At 39.5% G+C, this 23,849-nt stretch overlaps 1 protein-coding gene across 6 annotated transcripts in view; it reads left to right on the forward strand.

The window, feature by feature from the left end:
• The window catches only part of LOC124113676 (secreted frizzled-related protein 1-like), a 68,293-nt gene that overhangs the window by 36,502 nt on the left and 7,942 nt on the right, over positions 1-23,849 (forward strand). For 2 of the 6 annotated variants that reach the window (XM_046474141.2, XM_046474142.2), the window contains exons 2-3: positions 8,632-9,834; positions 22,209-22,262. In XM_046474141.2, coding sequence (XP_046330097.1) covers positions 9,306-9,834; positions 22,209-22,262 — 583 coding nt within the window. In that variant the 5' untranslated portion in view covers positions 8,632-9,305. The other 4 variants (XM_046474144.2, XM_046474145.2, XM_046474140.2 and 1 more) reach the window with 4 other exon arrangements.

Genomic DNA, 23,849 nt, shown 5'->3' on the forward strand with positions numbered 1-23,849 from the left:
TATTGACATGGTTGCAACATGTTTTAAGATTTTTAACTGGGTTTGGCCCGCTTTGGGGAACAAAGGAAAGACTACGCGAAGTATTTTGTTCATTAATTTTACTTAAGCTCCATCGTCTGGCCACGTTAGCGAGCATACATCGTAAAATTATTTGAAGATATTCACCGGAAAAGTATTTCTTGGCGCCCATACCGGAATGTATAGGAATTCTTTAAATATTTCATCAATTTTACCACGTCGCATGTCGACCCTATGTTATTATTTTTTATATTTGGGTTATAATACGTGACCTGGGGTATGGGTGAGAACATTGATATCAACTTAACGATGGCTCTGTATTGATAGGCTGGTTTAATAAATTGTAACAGCGGTTCTGTTGTAGTTTCGTGGGTCCAGATATAGCTAGTTTGCGCCAAACATTTTAACTTTAGTCTCAACATGGTGTTTATTGTAACCTCTTCCGTTTCAATCATCAAGGTACTGGTATATACCTAGATACCCAGAAATAAATATTTAAAACTATATGTCAGAAAAATTTAAAAAATCTACATGGAGCCAATATTCTTTAATTCCAGGAAGAGCTTAGGCGATATAGATCGTCCCCAGCAAAATCGTCCCCTTTATTCTCTAGGGTCTGTGAGACAGACTGGTATATATACTATTCGTATTATTTGTCTATCCGATAACGTTGCTCTTAAAATATCATTAGACTGCAAAACTTTGGACACTTAGGCCATTATTCCTTAGTATATAGAAACCGTTTCAGCCTCGGTGCTAGTAGCGTGTGTGTTAAAGTAGCGAGACACATATATTTCCAAACTAATTACCCTGTCTTTTAACCACAGATCACATAACGTAAATGTCATATTGTCACACAAAACTGTGATATGTGTTACGAAACGTGTGAATCGTGACTCAAGCACCCAACGCCTCGCTTCTTCATCGTGTAGATAGTTATCAGTACAGTGGGTAGGTTTGCGCAGGTGAGCCATTGCAGAGCCACAACGCGCTTCGCTTCTCAGACCCATCATTCACAACTCGCCAGGATGATGGATGTGAAACCCGAATACTTTTGCAGGCTCCTCCAGCAGCGCGAGCCTCAAGTCTGGGAGTACAAGACAGTAGTGCCGTAGTTCTTGTTAAGGTCAAACTACATCACCCTGTTATCAGACATAGCCTAGCAACATACATACAGAAGACTCTGGAACTGTTTTTTTTGTGTGGTTAGAACCTCTTTTTTCACATTATTCAAGACACATTCTCGACTGGCTTATATTTCACGAAACATTTATTAAGTCTTGTGTTATCTGATCCCGTTTGTACATTTATTCGTATGCATAGATAACGTCACATCTACTACTGACCATGCATTAGAGTGAGTGTTTGAGTGAATATTGTTTTGCGCCGATTTTAGCAATATTTGAGCAATATGACGGCGGAGGACACCGATTAGGCTGGGCTTCACACACTGTACCAATGAGGGAATCGAAGCAGGGCCTTCGGCGTGGACCATACATTAGACAGCTTTGGTCTGTATAATATACAGATGAATGACGCAACGATACATTTGTTATAACCAATGCCACGCAGTACCGCAAGGGAAATTAATTCAAGGCCCTCCTCATCCAACTACTCACTCACACACACAGCCACTAACTCACCCCACACCAAACTCACTCACTCACTCACTCACTCACACAACCACTCACTCACCCCACACTCACTCACTCACTCACTCACTCACACACTCACTCACACAGCCACTCACTCACCCCACACCCAACTCACTCACTCACTCACTCACTCACTCACTCACTCGCTCGTTCGCTCGCCCGCCCGCCCGCTCACTCACTCACTCACTCACTCACCCACCAACCCACTCACTCACTCACAGACTCACTCACTCACTCACCCACTCACTCACCCACATTGAGGATACCACATTGTTTTCTCAGCACCGTGTATCACGGAAGTAGCTTCCGATTTAAGAATCAAACCATATGATTACTCCACACCCTTCTCCTATAATAAACACACCGTCGCAAGGCTGCGACGTCGTAACCACATCTGTACAACTACCCATTAAGACGGCGTTCTCGGATTACATTGTGTGTGAACGCTCTCATCCTATATTACTCTAGCCATGTTTACTGCACAGTCACCGACAGCTCTCACCTAATGTCTGCGCCACGCCTGTAAAACTCCCTGTCAAGTAGTCTAATCCTGTCGAATTACCCTCTCCATTTCCACTTCGCAGACACATAAATATTAGCCGAGCAGAGCATCTAGACTTAATCAGGGGTCCAGAACGACGACGACCTTGGCGTTATGACCGGCGTAACACTGACAGTATACTGCTTTAAGACAGACGTATACAGTTGGACTACATGATAGGGTTGACTGACGAGCGCTTCTGTTGTAAACATGGGCGCTGTTGGAGAACAGCGTGGTGTCTGTGATGGCTACAAAAGCAAGGAATCATTTTAACGATTTCGTAAAACGGTATGATGTGTTATGATTGATATGGTCCAGCGTCGATTAATTTCCGGCCGTCGTCATATACTTGATCTGGAATGAGTAGAATAACATAGGGACTAAGTGAGTATGGTTTTACGCCGCTTTTAGCAATATTCCAGCAATATCACAACAGGGGACACCAGACATGGGCTTCACACATGGGGAGAATCGAACCCGGATCTTCGGCGTGTGAAAATCACTAGTTTTAATCACAAGGCTACCTCACCTCCCCTTAAGGGATTTTGAGCTGCGGGAGTGAAAGTTATATACACATAACCCATGAAATGAATGACATTTCTTCAAATACCTCATCATTCCTCGGCGTAGATCGTTGTAGCTGGTTGTATCTGTTGCTGTTTTCAAATCAGACCGACTTTGTTGTTAAAAAAACACCGCAGGAACATTACTGGGTGAGACAGGAACATTCTGGGTGAGGCACGAACATTACTGGGTGAGGCAATAATCATTACTGGGTGAGACAGGAACATTCTGGGTGAGGTACGAACATTACTGGGTGAGGCAAGAAATATTATGGCTGAGGCGGGGACAATTCTGGGCGAGGCAGGAACGTTACTTCGTGAGACAGGAACAGTTCTAGGTGATGCAGACTGTGGGTTCGAATCCCGGTTCGCCCCGATGTTATGTTTCTAGGTTTGTCAGCACCATACCCGTGCTCGTGGGTTTCACCGACGTTGTAAACGTCTGAGACCTGCATCACTTCGGGCTTTTCCCCCACATTAAGCTGACACGCCGTGATATAACTGGAATACTTAAAAGCGTCGTTAATCCCAACTCACTCACGCACTCAATATAAGAGAATGGAAATTAAATACACTGAATTCCACCCTAATGGAGCACGTTCAATAGAAGCAATATGAAAACGTTGCCTTGACCATTCATTGAACTGTACGTGTTGCAGACCCTATGTAAAACATGAGTCATGGCGATGTGAATTTGAATAGAAACAAACTATAAAGGACCCGGAGAAGGATTTTATAGTGTAAAGTAAAACTGATTATATAGTATATCAACGCAATTACTGTGTCAGAAAACATCTATACAAAGCTTTCTGTTCTTATTCCTAGTTCTGATGAAGAGAATACGAACACAGCGAATCCTTCTCCGTCTCAGATAAACAGGAAGAATGTTACAGTGTCACAAGGTGTCTTTATACCCAACCATTTAAATTTTATGCTTAAGTGATTAATAATATATCGGTATGACACGGCAATTTGCTAACTCAGGCGTGTAGTTGACAACGACGTTACGGTTATGATTTTCATGAAGGGAAGGATTATGCCGGCCTATGCCGACTGTTCGTCACACCACCTCACTATAAACTACATTATGAAACGAATTTCTCCTAAGACATATGCTTTTATGAAATACCTATTTTGACATTACTAGATTTGCGGTCAGTTTTTACACACCAAAGTATGTCTTGTGGCATTATAATAGATAGGCTTGTTTCTTGAATAGTTCTGCAACATACTGTGCCTTCTCACACAAAACATGAGCCTTTGCCAGTGCTGGGATCGTCGTTATGACTAATGGTCCTAGTACTGACGTGTGCTGTGAACATCCCCCTGCAATAAATATACCTTTAAGATTATTTTAATAGGAAAATCCATCTCCATTTTGTCTGTCCTACCTCGGCATCACATCTCCCCGGTGTGTTCAAGTGTTCCGGAGTCCAAATCTGATTTAGATGATTGCTGCATGTAAACATCACCCCATTAACTGCATTTTCAGAATATCGGTTGGTGTGCCCGTAAACTTCCTATTTACGTGTTACCCGTGTCCGTAAACTTCACATATAGGTAACAATATATATATATATATATATATGTGTGTATGTATGTGTGTGTGTGTTCGTAAAGTCACATGTACGTGTTATTTGAGTCCGTAAAGTCACATATACGTGTTATATGTGTCTGTAAAGTCATATGTACGTGTTGTATGTGTACATACAACTTATGTGTCCGTAAAGTCATATGTACGTGTTATATGAGTCCGTAAAGTCATATGTACTTGTTGTATGTGTACATACAAGTTATGTGTCCGTAAAGTCATATGTACGTGTTACTTGAGTCCGTAAAGTCATATGTACGTGTTGTATGTGTACATACAACTTATGTGTCCGTAAAGTCATATGTACGTGTTATATGAGTCCGTAAAGTCATATGTACTTGTTGTATGTGTACATACAAGTTATGTGTCCGTAAAGTCATATGTACGTGTTACTTGAGTCCGTAAAGTCATATGTACGTGTTGTATGTGTACATACAACTTATGTGTCCGTAAAGTCATATGTACGTGTTGTATATGTCCGTAAAGTCATATGTACGTGTTGTATATGTCCGTAAAGTCATATGTACGTGTTGTATATGTCCGTAAAGTCATATGTACGTGTTATGTGAGTCCGTAAAGTCATATGTACATGATATATGTGTCCGTAAAGTCATAGTTACGTGTTATATATGTCCGTAAAGTCATGTGTACGTGTTACTTGTGTCCGTAAAGTCATGTGTACGTGTTACTTGTGTCCGTAAAGTCATATGTACGTGTTGTATGTGTACATACAAGTTTTGTGTCCTTTAAGTCATATGTACGTGTTATATGAGTCCACAAAGTCATATGTACGTGTTACTTGTGTCCGTAAAGTCATATCTACGTGTTACTTGAGTCCGTTACGTCATATGTACGTGTTATATGTATCCGTAAAGTCATATGTACGTGTTATATGTGTCCGTAAAGTCATATGTACGTGTTACTTGAGTCCGTTACGTCATATGTACGTGTTATATGTATCCGTAAAGTCATATGTACGTGTTATATGTGACCGGAAAGTCACATGTACGTGTTATATGAGTCCGCAAAGTCATATGTTATATGTGTACGTACAAGTGATATGTATGTGTCACCTGTGTCGGTACAAGTCATATCTATGTGTTACCTGTGTCGGTACAAGTCACATCTACCTGTTACCTGTCTCCGTATGTTAAAGAAGCTTGTACAAGTCCTATCTACGCTTGCGCCTGCACACGGCCTAGATATATGTTACCAATGCTCCCACGAGACATGCATGCGTCACCTACACCCGTACACGCCACGTCTACGAGTTTTCTGTTCCCGTACGTGGCATACCCGCGCTGCTTCTAAGACGAGGGTCTATATACCACACATAAACCCTTCCCATACACGCCGCGTTCCTACCCTGCTAAACTAACTGTTCATAATATGGTTGGCAGGTACTTGTTACGTGCTAAAGGTCACGAGGTGCAGTTCACGTGAGTTCAGAAGCCTGAGGCACAAACGTCTCTATGAAGCTTTGAATCTCACCTGTAATTGTACACAACATCGCAGTTTCCCCTTTGACAGGCTTAAGAGGTTTCCCTTTGTTTCGAGTGATAGGCTTCATATCTTGGGATTCCAGGCGATCCCAAAACCAAAGAAGATGATCGAGTAAGATCATCTAGATGCAGAGTGTGATTTCTGCTGGAATTGTGTTATGTCAGTCTGTGTTTCTAGTGTGTGAGTGAGTGAGTTGGGTTTAACGCCGCTTTTAACATTATTCCAGTTATATCGCGGCGTGTCAGCTTAATGTGGGAGGAAAGCCCGAAGTGATGCAGGTCTCAGACGTTTACCACTTCGGTGAAACCCACGAGCACGGGTATGGTGCTGACAAACCTAGAAACATAATCGGGGCGAACCGGGATTCGCACCCACAATCATAGGTTTCTGGCGTGCCCAAGGCCCGCAACTCTTCACAGCGAATCGCGGCGCCTTAGACGACTGGGCCAGCCGTGCCCCCTGTGTGTAAAGAACATCCATACGCCCCAGAAATACCACACCCTGAAGCAGCAACTACGCATTTATCAGGGAAATTTCAAACGTTAATGTTAAAGCACAAGCGTTACGGTCGTCTTTCTGCTACGACTGACGTAAGTTTATGTTAAAGCACGAGCGTTACGGTCGTCTTTCTGCTACGACTGACGTAAGTTTATGTTAAAGCACAAGCGTTACGGTCGTCTTTCTGCTACGACCGACGTAAGTTTATGTTAAAGTATGAGCGTTACGATCGTCTTTCTACTAGACTGACGTAAGTCTATGTTAAAGTATGAGCGTTACGGTCGTCTTTCTGCTCCGATTGACGCAAGTCTATGTTAAAGTATGAGCGTTACGGCCGTCTTTCTGCTACGACTGACGTGAGTCTATGTTAAAGTATGAGCGTTACGGTCGTCTTTCTGCTACGACTGACGTAAGTCTATGTTAAAGTATAAGCGTTGCGGTCGTCTTTCTGCTACGACTGACGTAAGTCTATGTTTAAGTATGGGCGTTACGGTCGTCTTTCTGCTGCTACTGACGTAAGTCTGTGTTAAAGTATGCGCCTAACGGTCGTCTTTCTGCTACGACTGACGTAAGTCTATGAAAACATATGGGTGTTACGGTCGTCTTTCTGCTAGGACTGACGTAAGTCTATGTTAAAGTATAAGCGTTGCGGTCGTCTTTCTGCTACGACTGCAGAAAGTGTCGTTCTGCTACGACTGCCTAAACTTATAGGTGTCTACGACTACCGTAAGTCTTTCTGCTACGATCACTTTGTAGAACGAGGCCCTGGTCCAGATTCGATCATTTACAGGCAACTGTGACGTAGATCGAACATTGCTGATTGTGGCCTTACACAACATTCACTCCCCCAAACTAAACTACTCGCCATGATATATTTGAAATAATAACTCTTACTCGCTGTACCATACACATGATCTACACGTTATCAAAATGTTCCGTCAAGGCAGACAAAAGAAGATCAGTAGGCACATGTAATACAAGTGGTGGCTCCTAAGGCAAGTGTCTTCGTTCGAAATATGCCTCCGGTCATCTAGCAATAAATGGGAACCCGGTAGAACGAGATGGTAATGTGACATAGCAACTTGGGCTGCATAATTCCCATGGAGCTGAGAATGAAAATTAAGTCCACTAATCGATTGACCTGGGCGCCAATGTTAGCGCTTTCAGCTGCTTATGAATGGCTTTGGCACTCTAGATATTCACATTAATCTCATTAGGTAATCCACTACCGAAGATATCATCAAGTATTTGTTAATCGAGAACTCACTGTCTAAATATACGTGTTTATGTACTCAGTTCAGTACATCTGATAAAATAAATTCCACTGGAACATTGAGGAGAGATTTCCCGACGTAGCATTTTATCGTTTGATGTTAATTTTTTACGAGAGTAGATATTTGTAGCGGTTTAAAACTAAACATTTGGTTTCTTTTCACTAAGGTAAGCCGAGTGGTGCAGATGTGTATGATTATTCTATAACGTGATGCCGGGAGTCTTTACCTCTCCCCGTGAACTCGTTTCCTTGTGTCGTGCATTACTCGAGGTTATTGATAGGAGCCGTCAGAGCGTCATTCGCCGCAGCCTTCTCGCAAAGCAGACAAATTCGTCCTCTCCTCTCCGTATGCCCCTAATCCCTGACAGTGGTATATTGCAAATCCACAGACAAGGGTAACCCTGGTAGTGTATCGTCTGCCTCCCGGGAACCAGCTGGTATGTCACCTTCCGACGGCAAACTCTGACAGCCATCCTTGGACTATATGGCGTTAAATGATGCTCGTTATTTTTCTAATCTTTCAACGCCCACTCGAGTGAAGGGATTTGGAGACTGTCAGTTTGAAATCCGCATTCAAATACCTCGGATAGTGATCCCTACCTTTGTAAAAGCTCAGTCCTCGATGAGAGGCGGGGCTCTGGATGAGTGGCACTTCAGTGGACCTGCTAAACCAATCGAGACACAGCTTGAGTGACGGGCCTGTGGACCTTTGTGGGTGTGTTTGCTTGAAATAGACGTGGTGTGTTTTGGGTATGGGTAAGAGTGTAGTGTATATAGCATCGAACACTATCTTGTCAGTGTGTCAGAAGTACTGTCTCGGCCGGCGACAGCCTTGTCACTAGAGATAGGATACATTCAATAGCCGTATTATTCTCTCATCTTTCACGCTTTGTAGATGGTAATTGTACATGTCGTCCTTTAAAAAGCCGCATATTTTGTGTGAGTCTTCAATTTAAAACTTGAATTAATTGAATTGGTTTCAATTGCAGTGTCTACGGAGTGGCTTTGAGTGGAAGGGGCTCCGTGGCAGCAGACAGCTACACGAGTAGTTTGCAGATTGAGAAGACGGGGGAAAGTCGAACTCGCATGGAGTAGGACTCGCTACCTAGCCATGGCAAAGCTCCGTTGCTGTGGATCCTGACAAATAATGAATTGTGGAAGTCCCATCATTCCCGTGTTTGTGACTTGCTAGACTCGACAAAAGTTACAGCAAACGTGAACCATTGACCGTCGCATCAGAAGGACGAGATGGTGTAGACATACATGTTGTGCAATACGTGTTTCAGTCGACACGTGTGAGGGACTGCACCAGAGTGCTTAGTTTGACCCAACCTGCTAGCCCGTAGTGACGACCAAGTGACAACACATGTACCAAGAACTGGCTGTGTAGACCACTCCGGTAATTGGACGGAGGCCGCTCTTATCGTGTCATAATTTGTTAAGCAATTGGGGTGGGCTCGGATTGTGCCTGTGTCTCCAGTCGAGGGGGGCTACAAGTGGAGTGTAGGAGGTATCGTGCATCGTGCCAGGCACCCTGACATCTACACGAGGTGTGGGGGCCTCTTATGGCCGTTAACACATTCGGAAGCCGTTGTTATACCCAACTAGACGCTAACCTCTAGCCTACGGCATTGGAAGAATAATTGTGAAAGTGTATCGTAATATGGAGATGGAAACTCAAGCTTGGTTGAGTGTGTTTATTTGTCTGGCTTCTTTAGTCTCGGCGTCGGAGTACGACTACAACTACTACAGAGATGAATACAACAACGACGGCTACATCATACACGGGGACTACCCGCGAGACTGGACACCTAAGTGGGTCGGGGTTACCCCCAAGTGCATTGATATTCCCACAAATCTAACCCTATGCCAAGATATAGGCTACAAACGCATGAGACTGCCAAACCTTTTGGACCATGATACCCTCAACGAGGTCACCCAACAGTCTAGGTCCTGGGTTCCTCTTCTTGGGATTCACTGTCATCCGGATGTTAAGCTGTTTCTATGTTCGCTGTTTTCCCCCGTATGCCTGGAAAGAACAATTTGGCCCTGTAGGTCATTGTGTGAAAGTGTCAAAAACGCATGCCTGTATAGAATGAAGTTCTATAAGTTCGACTGGCCGGAGATGCTACGATGCGACAAGTTCCCAGTTGATAACGACCTCTGCATCAAACAACAAAATTACAACAAACGTAAGTAGTTGTATTTGTGTATATTTGTCTCTACCCCCTAACCTCAAGGCGTGGACACTCTCTCGCCGTACTCTCAAACTTGGTGTATGAAAATATACCCTTCCTTCTGTTCCTGTCTCTCTTTTTTAAAACTGAAATACCCTTAGTTTTGTCATCTTCTGGTACTTTGCTATTTCTCAAAAAAGTTTTGAGTTCTGACTTTTTCTCTCTGTTCTATTTTTTTTGGGTTTCTGTCAGTCTGTATTTTTTCATCTGAAGAAGTCCCTCGCTATTGCATGGCCGCCCTTGCTACTCGGCAGCTTCTTGTGTTCAGTTTGCCTGTTCCTTCATTTCTGTTTCATTTCATGACTCTCATCTCATTCTTTTCACATTAACCAAAGTGCTGAATTTTCTCACAAAAATTCTCTTTTCAAATGTACCCTATATAGTTACGTTGTCCATGTTTAATTGAAAATATTAGAAATATAACGAATCAATTTTTTCATTTTACGCTTACGAGATTCTGAAATTCTACAATGCCTATACACTTTCTCGCTTTGATGATGAAACTCATACTGTTTTGTGCTACATTATATGACCATATTCAGCACTTAAGAAGCCGATCATCTCCATGGCACTATCATGTCGTATTTCATCATGATCATTCTCTGTTACCAAATTGCGTTTGAGAAAGATTGTAGGACAAATTGTATATTGTATTTCATATATTTGTAACTCAAAAATTTCTTCACAGGAAATCCAGAAATATTTGAAAAAAATGTTTTTTTCATGTTTTATGTCTATTCGTATGTTTTTTGTTGGTAAAATCGATAACTTCTTAGGCTATCAAAGACTTGCATACCAGGATTAATGAACAGAAATAGGTTCTGAACAGTTCAATCAAGCCTTGGTTACCTTGTGTATATTAAAACTGTTTATGGAAAAATATTGAGAATATAAAATGACAATATTAACAAAGAGGACATATGATGCAATAAGATGGCCTAAATTAAAGTGTGCGTGACCTCGGTTCAGTAATAACGAAATAATGGAAGAGGCCATGAGTAGATAAGATTACAGTAAGCAGTAAGTGCGCAGTTTGTGTAACCAAACATTATCAACACACAAGATAAATCTGTAGCGTGCGAACGTCTTACATCATACACTTTAAACATAGAGATAACGTAGTGATAACCTTATGTCAGAATATCATAACGGAGTGTTGTGGGTCTAAAAATGAGCCGTTTTCATTTTTCTATCAGATGAATAATTACGTTCATAATGATAAATGTCAATATTGCACAAAGGGATATTTCAAGTGTGGATTTGCTAAACAAACAGCACACGAGATGGTCTATTGATTCAACAGTGAGAGCGCATGTAAGGTGCTCTGTCTGTACGCTTTGCAGCGTCGTGCTAGAGATAAAGCGGCCATTGTTATCTGGAAAAGTGGGATCCGGCGTGCATTTTCATAAATACAAATGAATAATGAAATATCTTAAAGGGGCGGTATTTCGGGTAAGGGTAGCTTCCATTTGGAACAGAAAATGCTTGATAAAGGTACTAGCATCTGAACGGAAACTGAAAACGTGAAAGTTGATAATCATATGTCAACCAAGTCTTTCATTAAACGTGTCAAGGGTAGCTTACTTCCATTTGGAACAATAACTTCTTGATAAAAGTCTCAGTATCCGATGCGAAATTAAAATAAACATGAAAGTTGATCATTACATGTCAATCAAGGCGTTCATTTAACGTGGTAAGGGGTAGCATGCATTTGGTACAATAACTTCTTGATAAAGCCCCAGTTACTGAACCGAATTTGAAAACATGAAAGTTGATAATTATATGTCAATCAAGTCTTTCATTAAACGTGGTAAATGGTAGCTTCCCTTGATAAATGTGCTAGTACCCGAACCGAAATTTAAAAAAAATATATGTAGAATATTCACTCTGGGCGACATAGTGTATATTATGAGTTTGCGAAATATTTTTATTTTTTTCTTCCTTGGTATATACCCATGAAAATAGCATGTTGAGATTTGTAAATACCTTTGTCCGAGACTGGCCACAGCGCTGACAGTTTCTGGACAAATGGGTTTCCAGAATTAAAATGGGACTTGTTTGATAATCACATGTCAGTCATGTCTTTCATCAACGTGTGTACATTGTACATGTGTTTATATTGCAATCGGTATGGACTGCCAGCCTGTTTACATTTATTAACGGCACTAGACAATATAATCCAGGGTCAGAGTACAAGGGAAGATAGGTACGAAATCATGTATCAGTACATACATATACCATCATGCATTGCTAATGTTCTGTAATCAGCACACAGCGCTCCACAACCCAACACACAGCCCGTGATATTAATTTATACCACAAGACTTAGACTTGATAATTTATTGAACGCTTTTAGACGCTCTTACAGTACCGTGATTTGACCATTTCCTATTTATCTGGAAATGATTTCGAAGTAGGAAAACTGATTTAAGCAACATTTAGGTTTTCGTTATTGTTGTGAATACCAAAGCCATGAGATACACATATACTTCATTGATATTTCACGTGTATCAAATCTCATAATTGCATTAACCTAAAAACGCTGTTTTGCATTTACACGAAAAACCTTTTCACTAACCTGATTTTGTCGACTAATCGAAATTAATTAAATAAACCGGGATCTCTACATTGCAGACATTGCAAACGCAGCGGACAAGTAAATATATATATATGTCGGGTGATATGTGTGTTATTGAACCAGTTCATTATGTCTTCGTTAAAGGTGTATATTATCATTATCATGAAGAGGTGAATTTTCGGAGAGATATCGGCATCTGCCTGTGGAATTACTATTATTATGATAATGAACTTTTTGGTTTTGGAATTAGCCGAAACACCTCAATGTCAAAATTTAATTTATTAGCCAATGCGTATATAGTAATAAACCGAGGGGATCCGGAACAGGACCTTGAACCTTGAATTAATGTAATAACGAGATAGCATCATTATAAATAACGTTATGGATAATTGTAATATAGTTATAATTACCACAAATACAATTATCATAATTTACAAATTGCAATATTGATAACATTAAATATGCTTCTCATTATTATTGTTTAAAAATAAGAACAACAGTAGCGACGTTATCAATGATTATCATATTACACACACACCTGGATTTAAGAACTGGTTGTACGAGCACAATACAAGATAACATTATTTCATGGGTGCAGTTCAACTTGGAACCTCTCACTGGTAAGCGCCAGCTAATATTTAGTGTTTATCAGTCCGTGTTTCGTTCAGTGTTTTTCATATACGAATAATTTCTGGTTTATACCTGTTGTTTATATCATGGACTGGGTTACCGGGTGTAAAGAAACCAATCATGAGTTTCCATGCAAATACCATTGTACCGCCATTTCGGGAAGATAATGAGGGGTTGTTATCCTTTGAATGTTGCAGTAAAGAGAAGATGTAATCTTTGAACATAGGACAATATAAAAATATGACAAAAACTGCTGCTACCTTCACCAAATTACATGTATTATTAGATAGAAATCCAAATAATGAAATAATGAATGCTTTCATTGAAATCTGTATACGTGTTTGCCGGGGTGATGGCAATCAGCGACTAGAAAATCGCGACCTCTCATCATCGCGACTTTTTAGTTGAACTTTACCGAAGTAATTGATATGCTGCGAAATCTTTAGGAATTTTCTTTCGCACAATCAGAGCAAAAACCTATTTAGATGGCGTAAAAGTCAGAAATGTTTGCGATGATATATGCCCGCATTCTGTTGACTAGCCCTGACGCGTCAAATGAATAGGAAGACACGGTTACCAAACTCATAAATTTCTCAAAGAAAAAACTCGACATGCACAGCGCAAGTTGTAGGTAATCCTACTGCAGTGACAACAGAACAGTTTTTTTCAACAGGGGAAGATTTATTCTTTCTGTTTGTCAAGTCCATCTAGAATTTCCCTGGGAGTGGCAAGTACGCTTGCAATCTTGTCCGCTCTGTCGTCAAAGGCGCCCAATGGGCCACTAGAAACAAATATGTCAATGGCAGATGTGACATGGGGCTGTGTATAGTCTCGTAGTGACCTAGGATTAGAGGACACTACATGATGTCATTGCATTTGATCTGACGGTCATATCAACACACAATGTATGTCTCTGTAACTTTTGTGAGAGAAGTAACCAATTAGAAGCAGTTATAGTGCATACCATGCATAGTTATCCTATACCATCATCGAAATCGTGTGCACTTAAGGACCAGTTCATGATGTTAACATACAGCATAAATTTTGTTGCCCGGGTTGGTTAATTGCGCATTTCAACTACAGTAAACTACGGTTATAACGAACACGCTTATAACGAACTGACGGATATAACGAACTTACTTTTTGGTCCCGACTACTTGCTGTAGTCATGCTGTATATGTACTTATAACGAACTACGGTTAAAACGAACTAAAATTAGTAGTCCCTTCGTTATAACCGTAGTTTACTGTATGTTCCAAAGATCGGTAAGCCACTGAGTGTGCACCATGGTTTGAATATTTTAATAGATTATATCTCGACTGTAACAATTTGATATTTGACCCTCACAAATATAACAATTTGAAAAACATGAGCCTCAAAACCCTATTTGGAGGAATGAGCCTCGCTGTCATGTTTGATGACGCAGGCCTCGGTTATACTAGTTCGATAAAATGAGCATAAAAACTTTACCAGTTCGATAAATGAGCATCACATCTAGACTAGTTCGATAAATGAGCATCACAACTGTACCAGTTCGATAAATGAGCATCACAACTGTACCAGTTCGATAAAATGAGCATCACAACTAGTCTAGTTCAATAACCGAGCATCACATCTAGACTAGTTCGATAAATGAGCATCACAACTATACCAGTTCGATAAATGAGCATCACATCTAGACTAGTTCGATAAAAAGGAGCATCACAACTATACCAGTTCGATAAATGAGCATCACATCTAGACTAGTTCGATAAATGAGCATCACAACTATACCAGTTCAATAAATGAGCATCACATCTAGACTAGTTAGATAAATGAGCATCACAACTGTACCAGTTCGATAAATGAGCATCACATCTAGACTAGTTCGATAAATGAGCATCACAACTATACCAGTTCGATAAATAAGCATCACAACTAAACTAGTTCGATAAATGAGCATCACATCTAGACTAGTTCGATAAATGAGCATCACATCTAGACTAGTTCGATAAATGAGCATCACAACTAGACTAGTTCGATAAATGAGCATCACAACTAGACTTGTTTGATAAATGAGCATCACAACTAGATCAGTTCGATAAATGAGCATCACAACTAGACTTGTTCCACTAAAACGTTTGAAACTAGCCTCAACTGTTTAATATAATTAGCCGCACGACTACACTAGTCTCATGAAAGGAGCTTCACAATTATAAACGTTTAATTAAATGTGTTTCATCGTTATAGACGTGTAATGTAATAAACATATCTGTGATTGGTCAATCATCACACCAATGAGATCACTGCATTATCCTGTAATAAGAACAATCTACACCGACGAATGAGCCCCGGCATCTGTGGCAACGAAGACATCCCTGTCAGACGTTGTTTGCCACGTTGCTGGAACCCTTGTTCTCATTCTATTCCACACATAATATATACGCATATCTTCACAATAGATCAGAATTTTATATGCTATTTAATTGATTGAAAAATAGATTATACGTCATTGTCTCATTATTGATATTAAACTACATTTGTTATTAACACTAACACCTACTCGTCAAATTTCTTTTCTAAAAATACACAATGATACATACATTATCCTTGATAATACAGTCACTGGGTATACTAGTTACTTCGTAGAAATAATCCATAGCTGTTCTTTGTATTGTTCTTGTTTCGTCAGGGGCGTGATTTTGCTGGAATATTGCTAAAAGCGGCGTAAAACCATACTCACTCACTCACTCTTGTTTCGTCAACAATAACCTTTGTAAATACAACACGTCAACGCCAAAGCATAACCAGTCTCGATTATCCGACTCAACCGAATCCAATGGGCGTACAATAGCGATGAAAATCATAGGAATGGATCACTGAAAATCAGTGATGACACCAGGTGTTCGCTAAGAAATCTCTAAATTAAACGTATTATTCACTTTGTATGAATAATCTCTATGTGTTCTTGGCCCCTGCTTCTTAAACAATATTCACATGGAAAGTAATAAATTCGAAATATCGTTTTACACTATGTGTTAGATGCGTCACAATGTTAATGCGTATGTGAATTGTTCAATCAAAACTTGACTAAATGGAGTTGACTTAATTAAATCCGACATATCTTTGAGGAATTTATAGCGAGTTATTATTCCTGCTTGTCGGGCTATTAATTAATTTGGAACATAGCCCCCTTTGCGTGTAGGACGTTCAGACATATTGAACATAATAAGAACATAGCAGAACATTATTTAAATGAAACATATTACCAACTTATCCACATCCGTTTTGATAAAAGATATCTACCCTGAAAGCAACCCGGCCTTGTTGAAATAATAATTTCGAATAAGTTCTAATCATAACCTTGTACCTCTCATAACGTGTACATACAATATATTTTCCAAAGTGTACATTCTGTATTCTCAGTGTGTGTCATCTCTGTATTGACAGTTGTGTCGCTTCTGTACTTACAGTTGTGTCAATTCTGTATTTACAGTTGTGTCAATTCTGTCTTACAGTTGTGTCGGTCCTGTATTTACAGTTGTGTCAATTGTGTATTTACAGTACTGTTGTGTCAATTGTGTATTTACAGTTGTGTCTCTTCTGCATTTACAGTTGTGTCTCTTCTGTATTTACAGTTGTGTCTCTTCTGTATTTACAGTTGTGACAATTCTGTATTTACAGTTGTGTCAATTCAGTAATTACAGTTGTGCCAATCAGTATTTACAGTTGTGTCTTTTCTGTATTTACAATTGTGTAGCTTCTGTACTTACAGTTGTGTCAATTCTGTATTTACAGTTGTGTCAATTCTGTATTTACAGTTTTGTCGCTTCTGTTCTTACAGTTGTGTCAATTCTGTATTTACAGTTGTGTCAGTTTTGTATTTACAATTGTGTTGCCGCTGTATTGACAGTTGTGTCAATTCTGTATTTACAGTTCTGTCAATTCTGTATTTACAATAGTTTGCACACACTGTATTTACAGTACTTATACACGTTCTGTATTTACGGTAGCTTACGCACCCTGTATTTACAGTATTTTACACACCGTATTTACAGTATTTCACACACCGTATTTATAGTATATTCAACACACCGTATTTACAGCATTTCATACACCGCATTTAAAGTATTTTACACACGCCGTATTTACAGTATTTTACACACCGTATTTACAGTATTTTACACACACCGTATTTACACGATTTTGCACGCACTGTATTTACAGTATTTTACACACACCGTATTTACACTATTTTACATGCACGGTATATACCGTATTTAACACACTCCGTATTTACAGTATTTTAGACACACCGTATATACAGTATTTTACACACTCCTTATTTACAGTACTTTACACACTCTGTATTTACAGTATTTTACACACTCCTTATTTACAGTACTTTACACACACCGTATTTACAGTATTTTACACACCGTATTTACAGTATTTTACACACATTGTATTTACACTATTTTGCACGCACTGTATTTACAGTATTTTACACACTCTGTATTTACAGTATTTCACACATCGTATTTACAGTATTTTACACACTCTGTATTTACAGTATTTCACACATCGTATTTACAGTATTTCACACACCTTATTTATAGTATTTTACACACTCTGTATTTACAGTATTTTACACACTCCTTATTTACAGTACTTAACACACTCTGTATTAACAGTATTTTACACACTCTGTATTTACAGTATGTGACACCCTCTGTATTTACAGTATTTTACACACTCCTTATTTACAGTACTTTACACACTCTGTATTTACAGTATTTTACACACTCTGTATTTACAGTATTTTACACACTCCTTATTTACAGTACTTTACACACTCTGTATTTACAGTATTTTACACAATCCTTATTTACAGTACTTTACACACTCTGTATTTACAGTATTTTACACACTCCTTATTTACAGTACTTTACACACTCTGTATTTACAGTATTTTACACACTCTGTATTTACAGTATTTTACACACTCTGTATTCACAATATGTTACTCACTCTGTAATTACAGTATTTTACACACTCTCCATTATCAGTTGTGTCAAATCTATTTACTTAGTTCTGATGAAAACACTAAATATTCTCTACTTTACATGTTTTGTACCAATGCGTTGCATCTTCAAACTATTAAACAATCCTTAAAGCACACTTTGCAATGCAGACAACATTCATACATCATCTTGGTACTTCCCTGTTATGACGTATTGTAGAATAACTCAGTGCTTGAGAAGGCTCGAAGTTACTGGCCATAAACCCCTTAAATAATTTACAATCCGCATTTTGAGTGTTGTGGACCCAATATATCTTATTCAAGGCCCACCCCTTTGGCAGACAGTGGGTCACATAACCCATATGCATTCAGATCAGTTTGGGGTAGCCTGACCGATGCAGAGTATACCAAGAGAAGAAAAGAAAGTCTTTGTCTACTTTCAGTAGGGGATGAGTTGTTAGATGCGAGGCTCTTCTCCAACAAAGAATTCTGTATATTCCATAAAATACTACTTGTGGCCAAATATTTTTAAATTCTGTAGAATATATCACCTACTAGGTCTTTTGAGATGCGGAACTCTTCTCCAACAAAGAACTCTGTATATATATTTTTTTAAATACTGCGTAGAGGTTGTCTCTCACCCGAACTTGTTTATTTGTTTGTTGTTTAACGCTGGTCTCAGCAATATTCCTACACACCAAAATCAGCCCGAAGTCCCAGTTTCTAATCATGTTTCAATGGAAACATACAACCATATGGATAACTACTCCTGGTCTATGGCATATAGCGACGTTTCGATGTAGATTCTTACACTGTTATCAAGCTGGAGTGCGTAAAAATCTACATCGAAACGTCGCTTAATGCAATAAATCAGAAGTGGTTATTTATAAGGTTGTATGTATTCTTATCTACCAACCAACTTCTAGAATGATCATCATTCAGTATGTTTCAATGTTGTTTGACCATTTGGGTTGACAGCTGTACTCAGGCACATTTTGTGACTTACTTACTTACATTGGAGATTTTAACGTGCACTTTCCGACTTCAGCGTATTTCGCACACGGGCGGCCAGGCCATTTAGTGTATTGCCAAAGAGGGGGAAGAAACGAGGATGCAACCAGGATGGGGCTTTATTGGCTGCTCATATATTGTTTTTGGAAATTTGGAGAATTGGAAAATGCCAGGGGTGGAGGGGGTAGTCACAGTTCATGAAGAAACAATGGGGCATTGAAGGCGGCGTCTAATGGACTCTGTCCTGTTATCTACTGCCCCTCTTACAACCGGTCTGACACGTTTAGTTAGCCCCGTAACAGCTTCTCGATTGTCACATTAATAACGACACAAGTGAACTTGATGTAGCTCTCACATGTATCACACCCGGTTAAGTACACTGGCTATGATGTTCAAAGTAGGGGACAGCTCACAAACGTTTTATGATCAGGAATCGAGTCTAGGGATCCGTAAGGAGGATTTCAAGAAACCTTAGGTTTTTCTTACAACAAGGATTTGATTAATTAGAAATATTACTACACGATACAATAGGGGTACATATAAACACGCCCATATCCCTGTGACCTTTATACTCGTGTTGGTAAGAGCGCAAGAGTATATTTGTCTCCTCCGTAATGTTCTGATTAAAGATTTTCGTGTGGTGTCTACAATCTGTGGTACTCTCTCCGAAAGTGTCATATCTCCATGATTAACGTATGGATTATCCTTGTACTACTATATTGCTGAGAGCTTAATCTTTGAAAATATGGACTGACTGGTAAAGGGTGCACTTCCGGTGGAACTGATTTCTGCACTTTGGGGAATATTTTCTGCACCAGTAAATATAACAGTGGAAGATCTAGATGCAAAGTATGATCCGTTTAAAAGTAAAGGGGATCGGATAAAAACACATTTACTAAATGGCAATTTTATAATTTTGAACTGTTTGCGCTTTTATATTTTAAAAAACTAGATGATGTGTTGGAAGTAAATTAAGAGTAAATTTAGAGTACTTAACTTAAGGTTACCTAACATATTGACTGAGCCAGCCTGGTTATGGGATCGGTTATCTTTCTTGGACATTGACCAATTGTCATCCAAAATGTCCAAAAAGACCTTTTTAGATAAATTTAGTTTCAAAGTTGATAAATGTCCAAATGTTGCCTGTCTCTGGTTAAATCAGTGATCCTAGTGTTGATACCGCCCCTGTAAACTCATGTCCATACATGAGAACGTGTCACTGAGATGTCATGGCAGGCGTTGAGACGTAGGGGGGGATATTGACCATACACCCAAGTGTATATTCCCACATGTCAACCCCAGGCGGGGGGTCTTCGCACACACTTAACGATATACTGCTGGTAATTGCCGGGTAAAAGTCCATTGTGCGCTACGCTTGTGACACGGGCAACCGTAACGTCACCTTTGTCACGGCACTGTTGGAGGCCAATAGCGCCGCACTTCAGAACTGTGAGAAATCGTCTTCGGGCTTCCGATGGATCCTCTGCTAACATTACTTTGACACCTTTGTTGGCCGTCATTGGACTGGTGATTACTTGTCGAAATACAATAATATGTCTTTGTACTCAAATACCTTCATCCTGAATTGAAGGAAAGTACAAATTAATTTTCTAAAATTCAATTTTGATTCAAAATGCCATGACCCCATATGTTTTCCTGTTAACAAATAAACCTAGAGTATCCTTATTAATTTTTTCCCTTAAGTGTTTATTAATTTTGAGTAAACGTAACCTGCTAACTGGTATACTTAAACAGCTAAATGAATAAATTAATTCTGAGTAAACGTGGCCTGATAACTGGTATACTTTAACAGCTAAATGAATAAATTAATTCTGAGTAAACGTGGCACGATAACTGGTATACTTAAACAGCTAAATGAATAAATTAATTCTGAGTAAACGTGGCATGATAACTGGTATACTTAAACAGCTAAATGAATAAATTAATTCTGAGTAAACGTAGCCTGATAAATGGTATACTTAAACAGCTGAATGAATAAATTTGATAAACTCTAATAGTAATAAAATGGAAGACGAACTGGATGCAAACTTGTCTTTACATGTTTATGTGTTAACTCTGTTTATCAAACTTATTTTTGGAGAGATTTCGAAATAATATGACTTTATCTTCTTTTCAGGATTCATGATCATTTCATGCTTCACTTAGTGTGTTCTCTAATCAGAACGTGAATATCATGTATGTGTACACGAAGCTCTGGCATCACATGTGCAAAGTAGTTTTAGTTCTACTGTGTATCAACACTGCTCCAGATCCCCATTCCACAAAGCGACCTTAGCGCTGCCGTAAGTCTGTTACGGTATGAAAGTTACGATTACCTTAGCGCTGAGATCGCTTTGTACAACGGCACCCTGGGCCGAGTTCCGCAAAGCGACCTTAGCGCTAGAACTGTCGTAAGTCTATGTGAAAGAATGGGAGTTGCGATGTCTTAGTGCGAGCATCGCTTTGTGGAACGGGTCCGCCAAGTCCAGAAGGCATACCTTCTGTTCTGTAGTCCAAAACAGAGGGGAAAACACGTACCTTTGATTGTAACCTGTCGCGTACATATATTTATTTTGGTTTATCAGTTTCGTTTCAATACAGCTGATATGGACCAAGAAGGTTGTATATCTTTGCACATGTGTTGACTGGGTAGCCATCAACATCAGCATGGCGTCAACTATAGTATGCCACCAAGAGACCAGGAGATCTAGTAGTGCTTTCATTCTAGCTGTTTCCTTCAGCCAGTTACATAGGACGACATCATCCTCTTTAAAACTCGAGTCCACTTCATCTGATGATGAAGAGGTGACGAGTGAAGGAGTTGTTGAGGTGACAACGTTCTGAACACAAAACCTCAAATATCCAACGAAATTTCGCCGTTGTTTTGAAATGGGAAATTAAATGAACTTTTGATGATATTTGATCGTGTAATGGGTCTCCTGGTCTGTTGAACGTTAATGGCCTTTTTTCAGACGCCGAAACCAATTATTGTAGATTATAGCTGGAGAACAGTGTCTTAGCAATGCCGAGCTCTGACAATATTTGTGCCTCCTATTATGACGGAATGAATGAGTGTGGCTCCATGGCTTTCAATGTTTATCATTTCAGCGTGCATTGGTTCTCAATGTAAAAACGATGGGAGTTCTTCAGGTGGTTTCATAGGTAAATTTCTTGTGATTGTGGACTCTCTAACAAGCATCGTCGGTCGTAGTAGCTCGGTTCACTGCATCTTCTTAGAGAATACAATGCCTTAGCCATATTAGGATATGACATTATGTAAGCAAGAGGATTGGAGTTTGATAAACATAACATGCATTATGATCGTACCCTATGCGCATCTTATGTATCGTATTGTACAGTTACCATTTGATGTTATGTGTAATGATGAATCATAGATGACATTAATATCCCTTCGTTACAACATCCTGACAGACAGACATCAATGTCATGGCTACACAGTGATAACATGCATGTGGTCTGTCTGTGAATGAGATCTTTTTTGTCCAGTCACAGGCCCTTTCGGTGTTAAGATTAATTTCACACATATGCATCGTTACTGTGCACATGCTCATCTTTAATATGAAATATGTATCAATATTTATTAATTGCTCGTCCGCCTCGTTCCAGGGCAAAAATGACCTGACTCGATGTGTGCCATCGCACGCCGTCGGTTTGGGTCGTTGTCACCACAATCTGGTTTGTGTGGCCCGGACGATGAATACTTACAGGCCGTCGTGATTTGGCTGGAATATTGCGTTAAACAAGATACACTCACTCGTACAACGTTTAAATACATATGGTTAAATTTTGGTATAAGGAGTGCATTCATACATCATTAGAGTTAAGCGGCATTTGTGAATAATGAAGATAAAACCATTCACTCTGTATCCAAGCATCACCCACTTGTACATCTTTATTATCATTGAGGCGGTTTATTCCATGGCTTTGTTCTTCAAGAAGGTGTATTGAACTGGTAGGAGAATAACCTTGTTTGACCTAAGTTTGATTCGTAACCCTGTTTGATTTGTGTTGTTCTTTCACCTACATCATAATTTGATAATTCTTCCAACTTTCTTTGTTTTAGCAACCCTATTCTAACACATTTAGTCTCAACAAATGTCGCACCCAACTTGACGCCCGACCTCACGTCCTGCATTATGCTCTATCAGTTTGTTTTGAGCATGTAAATAGATTCCGCCTTCAGTGTATAAGTTTCGTCACCTGTGGGTAATACTGTTTCAAATATTCAGTCGGATTCAACGGGTTGACATCCTCGATTATCCAGGGAATTATCCCTCCATCCTATTGTGATACATACCCTGTCCCGTTTGCTATGGTTGTGATATCTTATTTTGAGCTTCAAATTATATGGCGCCAAAATAGCCGTCAAATTACATTAAAGAATAATATTCTGTGAAAAGTTGGATTTCGGGTATTGACGTCACTACCGAAGCGAAACGTTAGTGGCGAATGCACCCAGGGTATTTACCATAATAGTATGTTGAGGCAATACTCTGGAGGATGACGGATAGTTGACATCCCATCAGTAGGGGTGTTTGTAAGGCATACGAACTAACACAGAACAATGTTTTTCTCTCATTTTGTACTGGTTAGGTTAACCATAGTTAACCACGGACATTTATGTTGGTTTTCTCAGGAGTAAGTTTATGTTAATTGGTGTGTAAGTTATTTGTTTTAGAAATCTGAGAAAAAATATATGAAGGATTGAATAATTAATGAGAACAGCCT

This window comes from Haliotis rufescens, unplaced genomic scaffold, assembly GCF_023055435.1.
Source record: "Haliotis rufescens isolate VD_foot unplaced genomic scaffold, xgHalRufe1.0.p SCAF_6, whole genome shotgun sequence".
Lineage (NCBI taxonomy): Eukaryota > Metazoa > Mollusca > Gastropoda > Lepetellida > Haliotidae > Haliotis > Haliotis rufescens.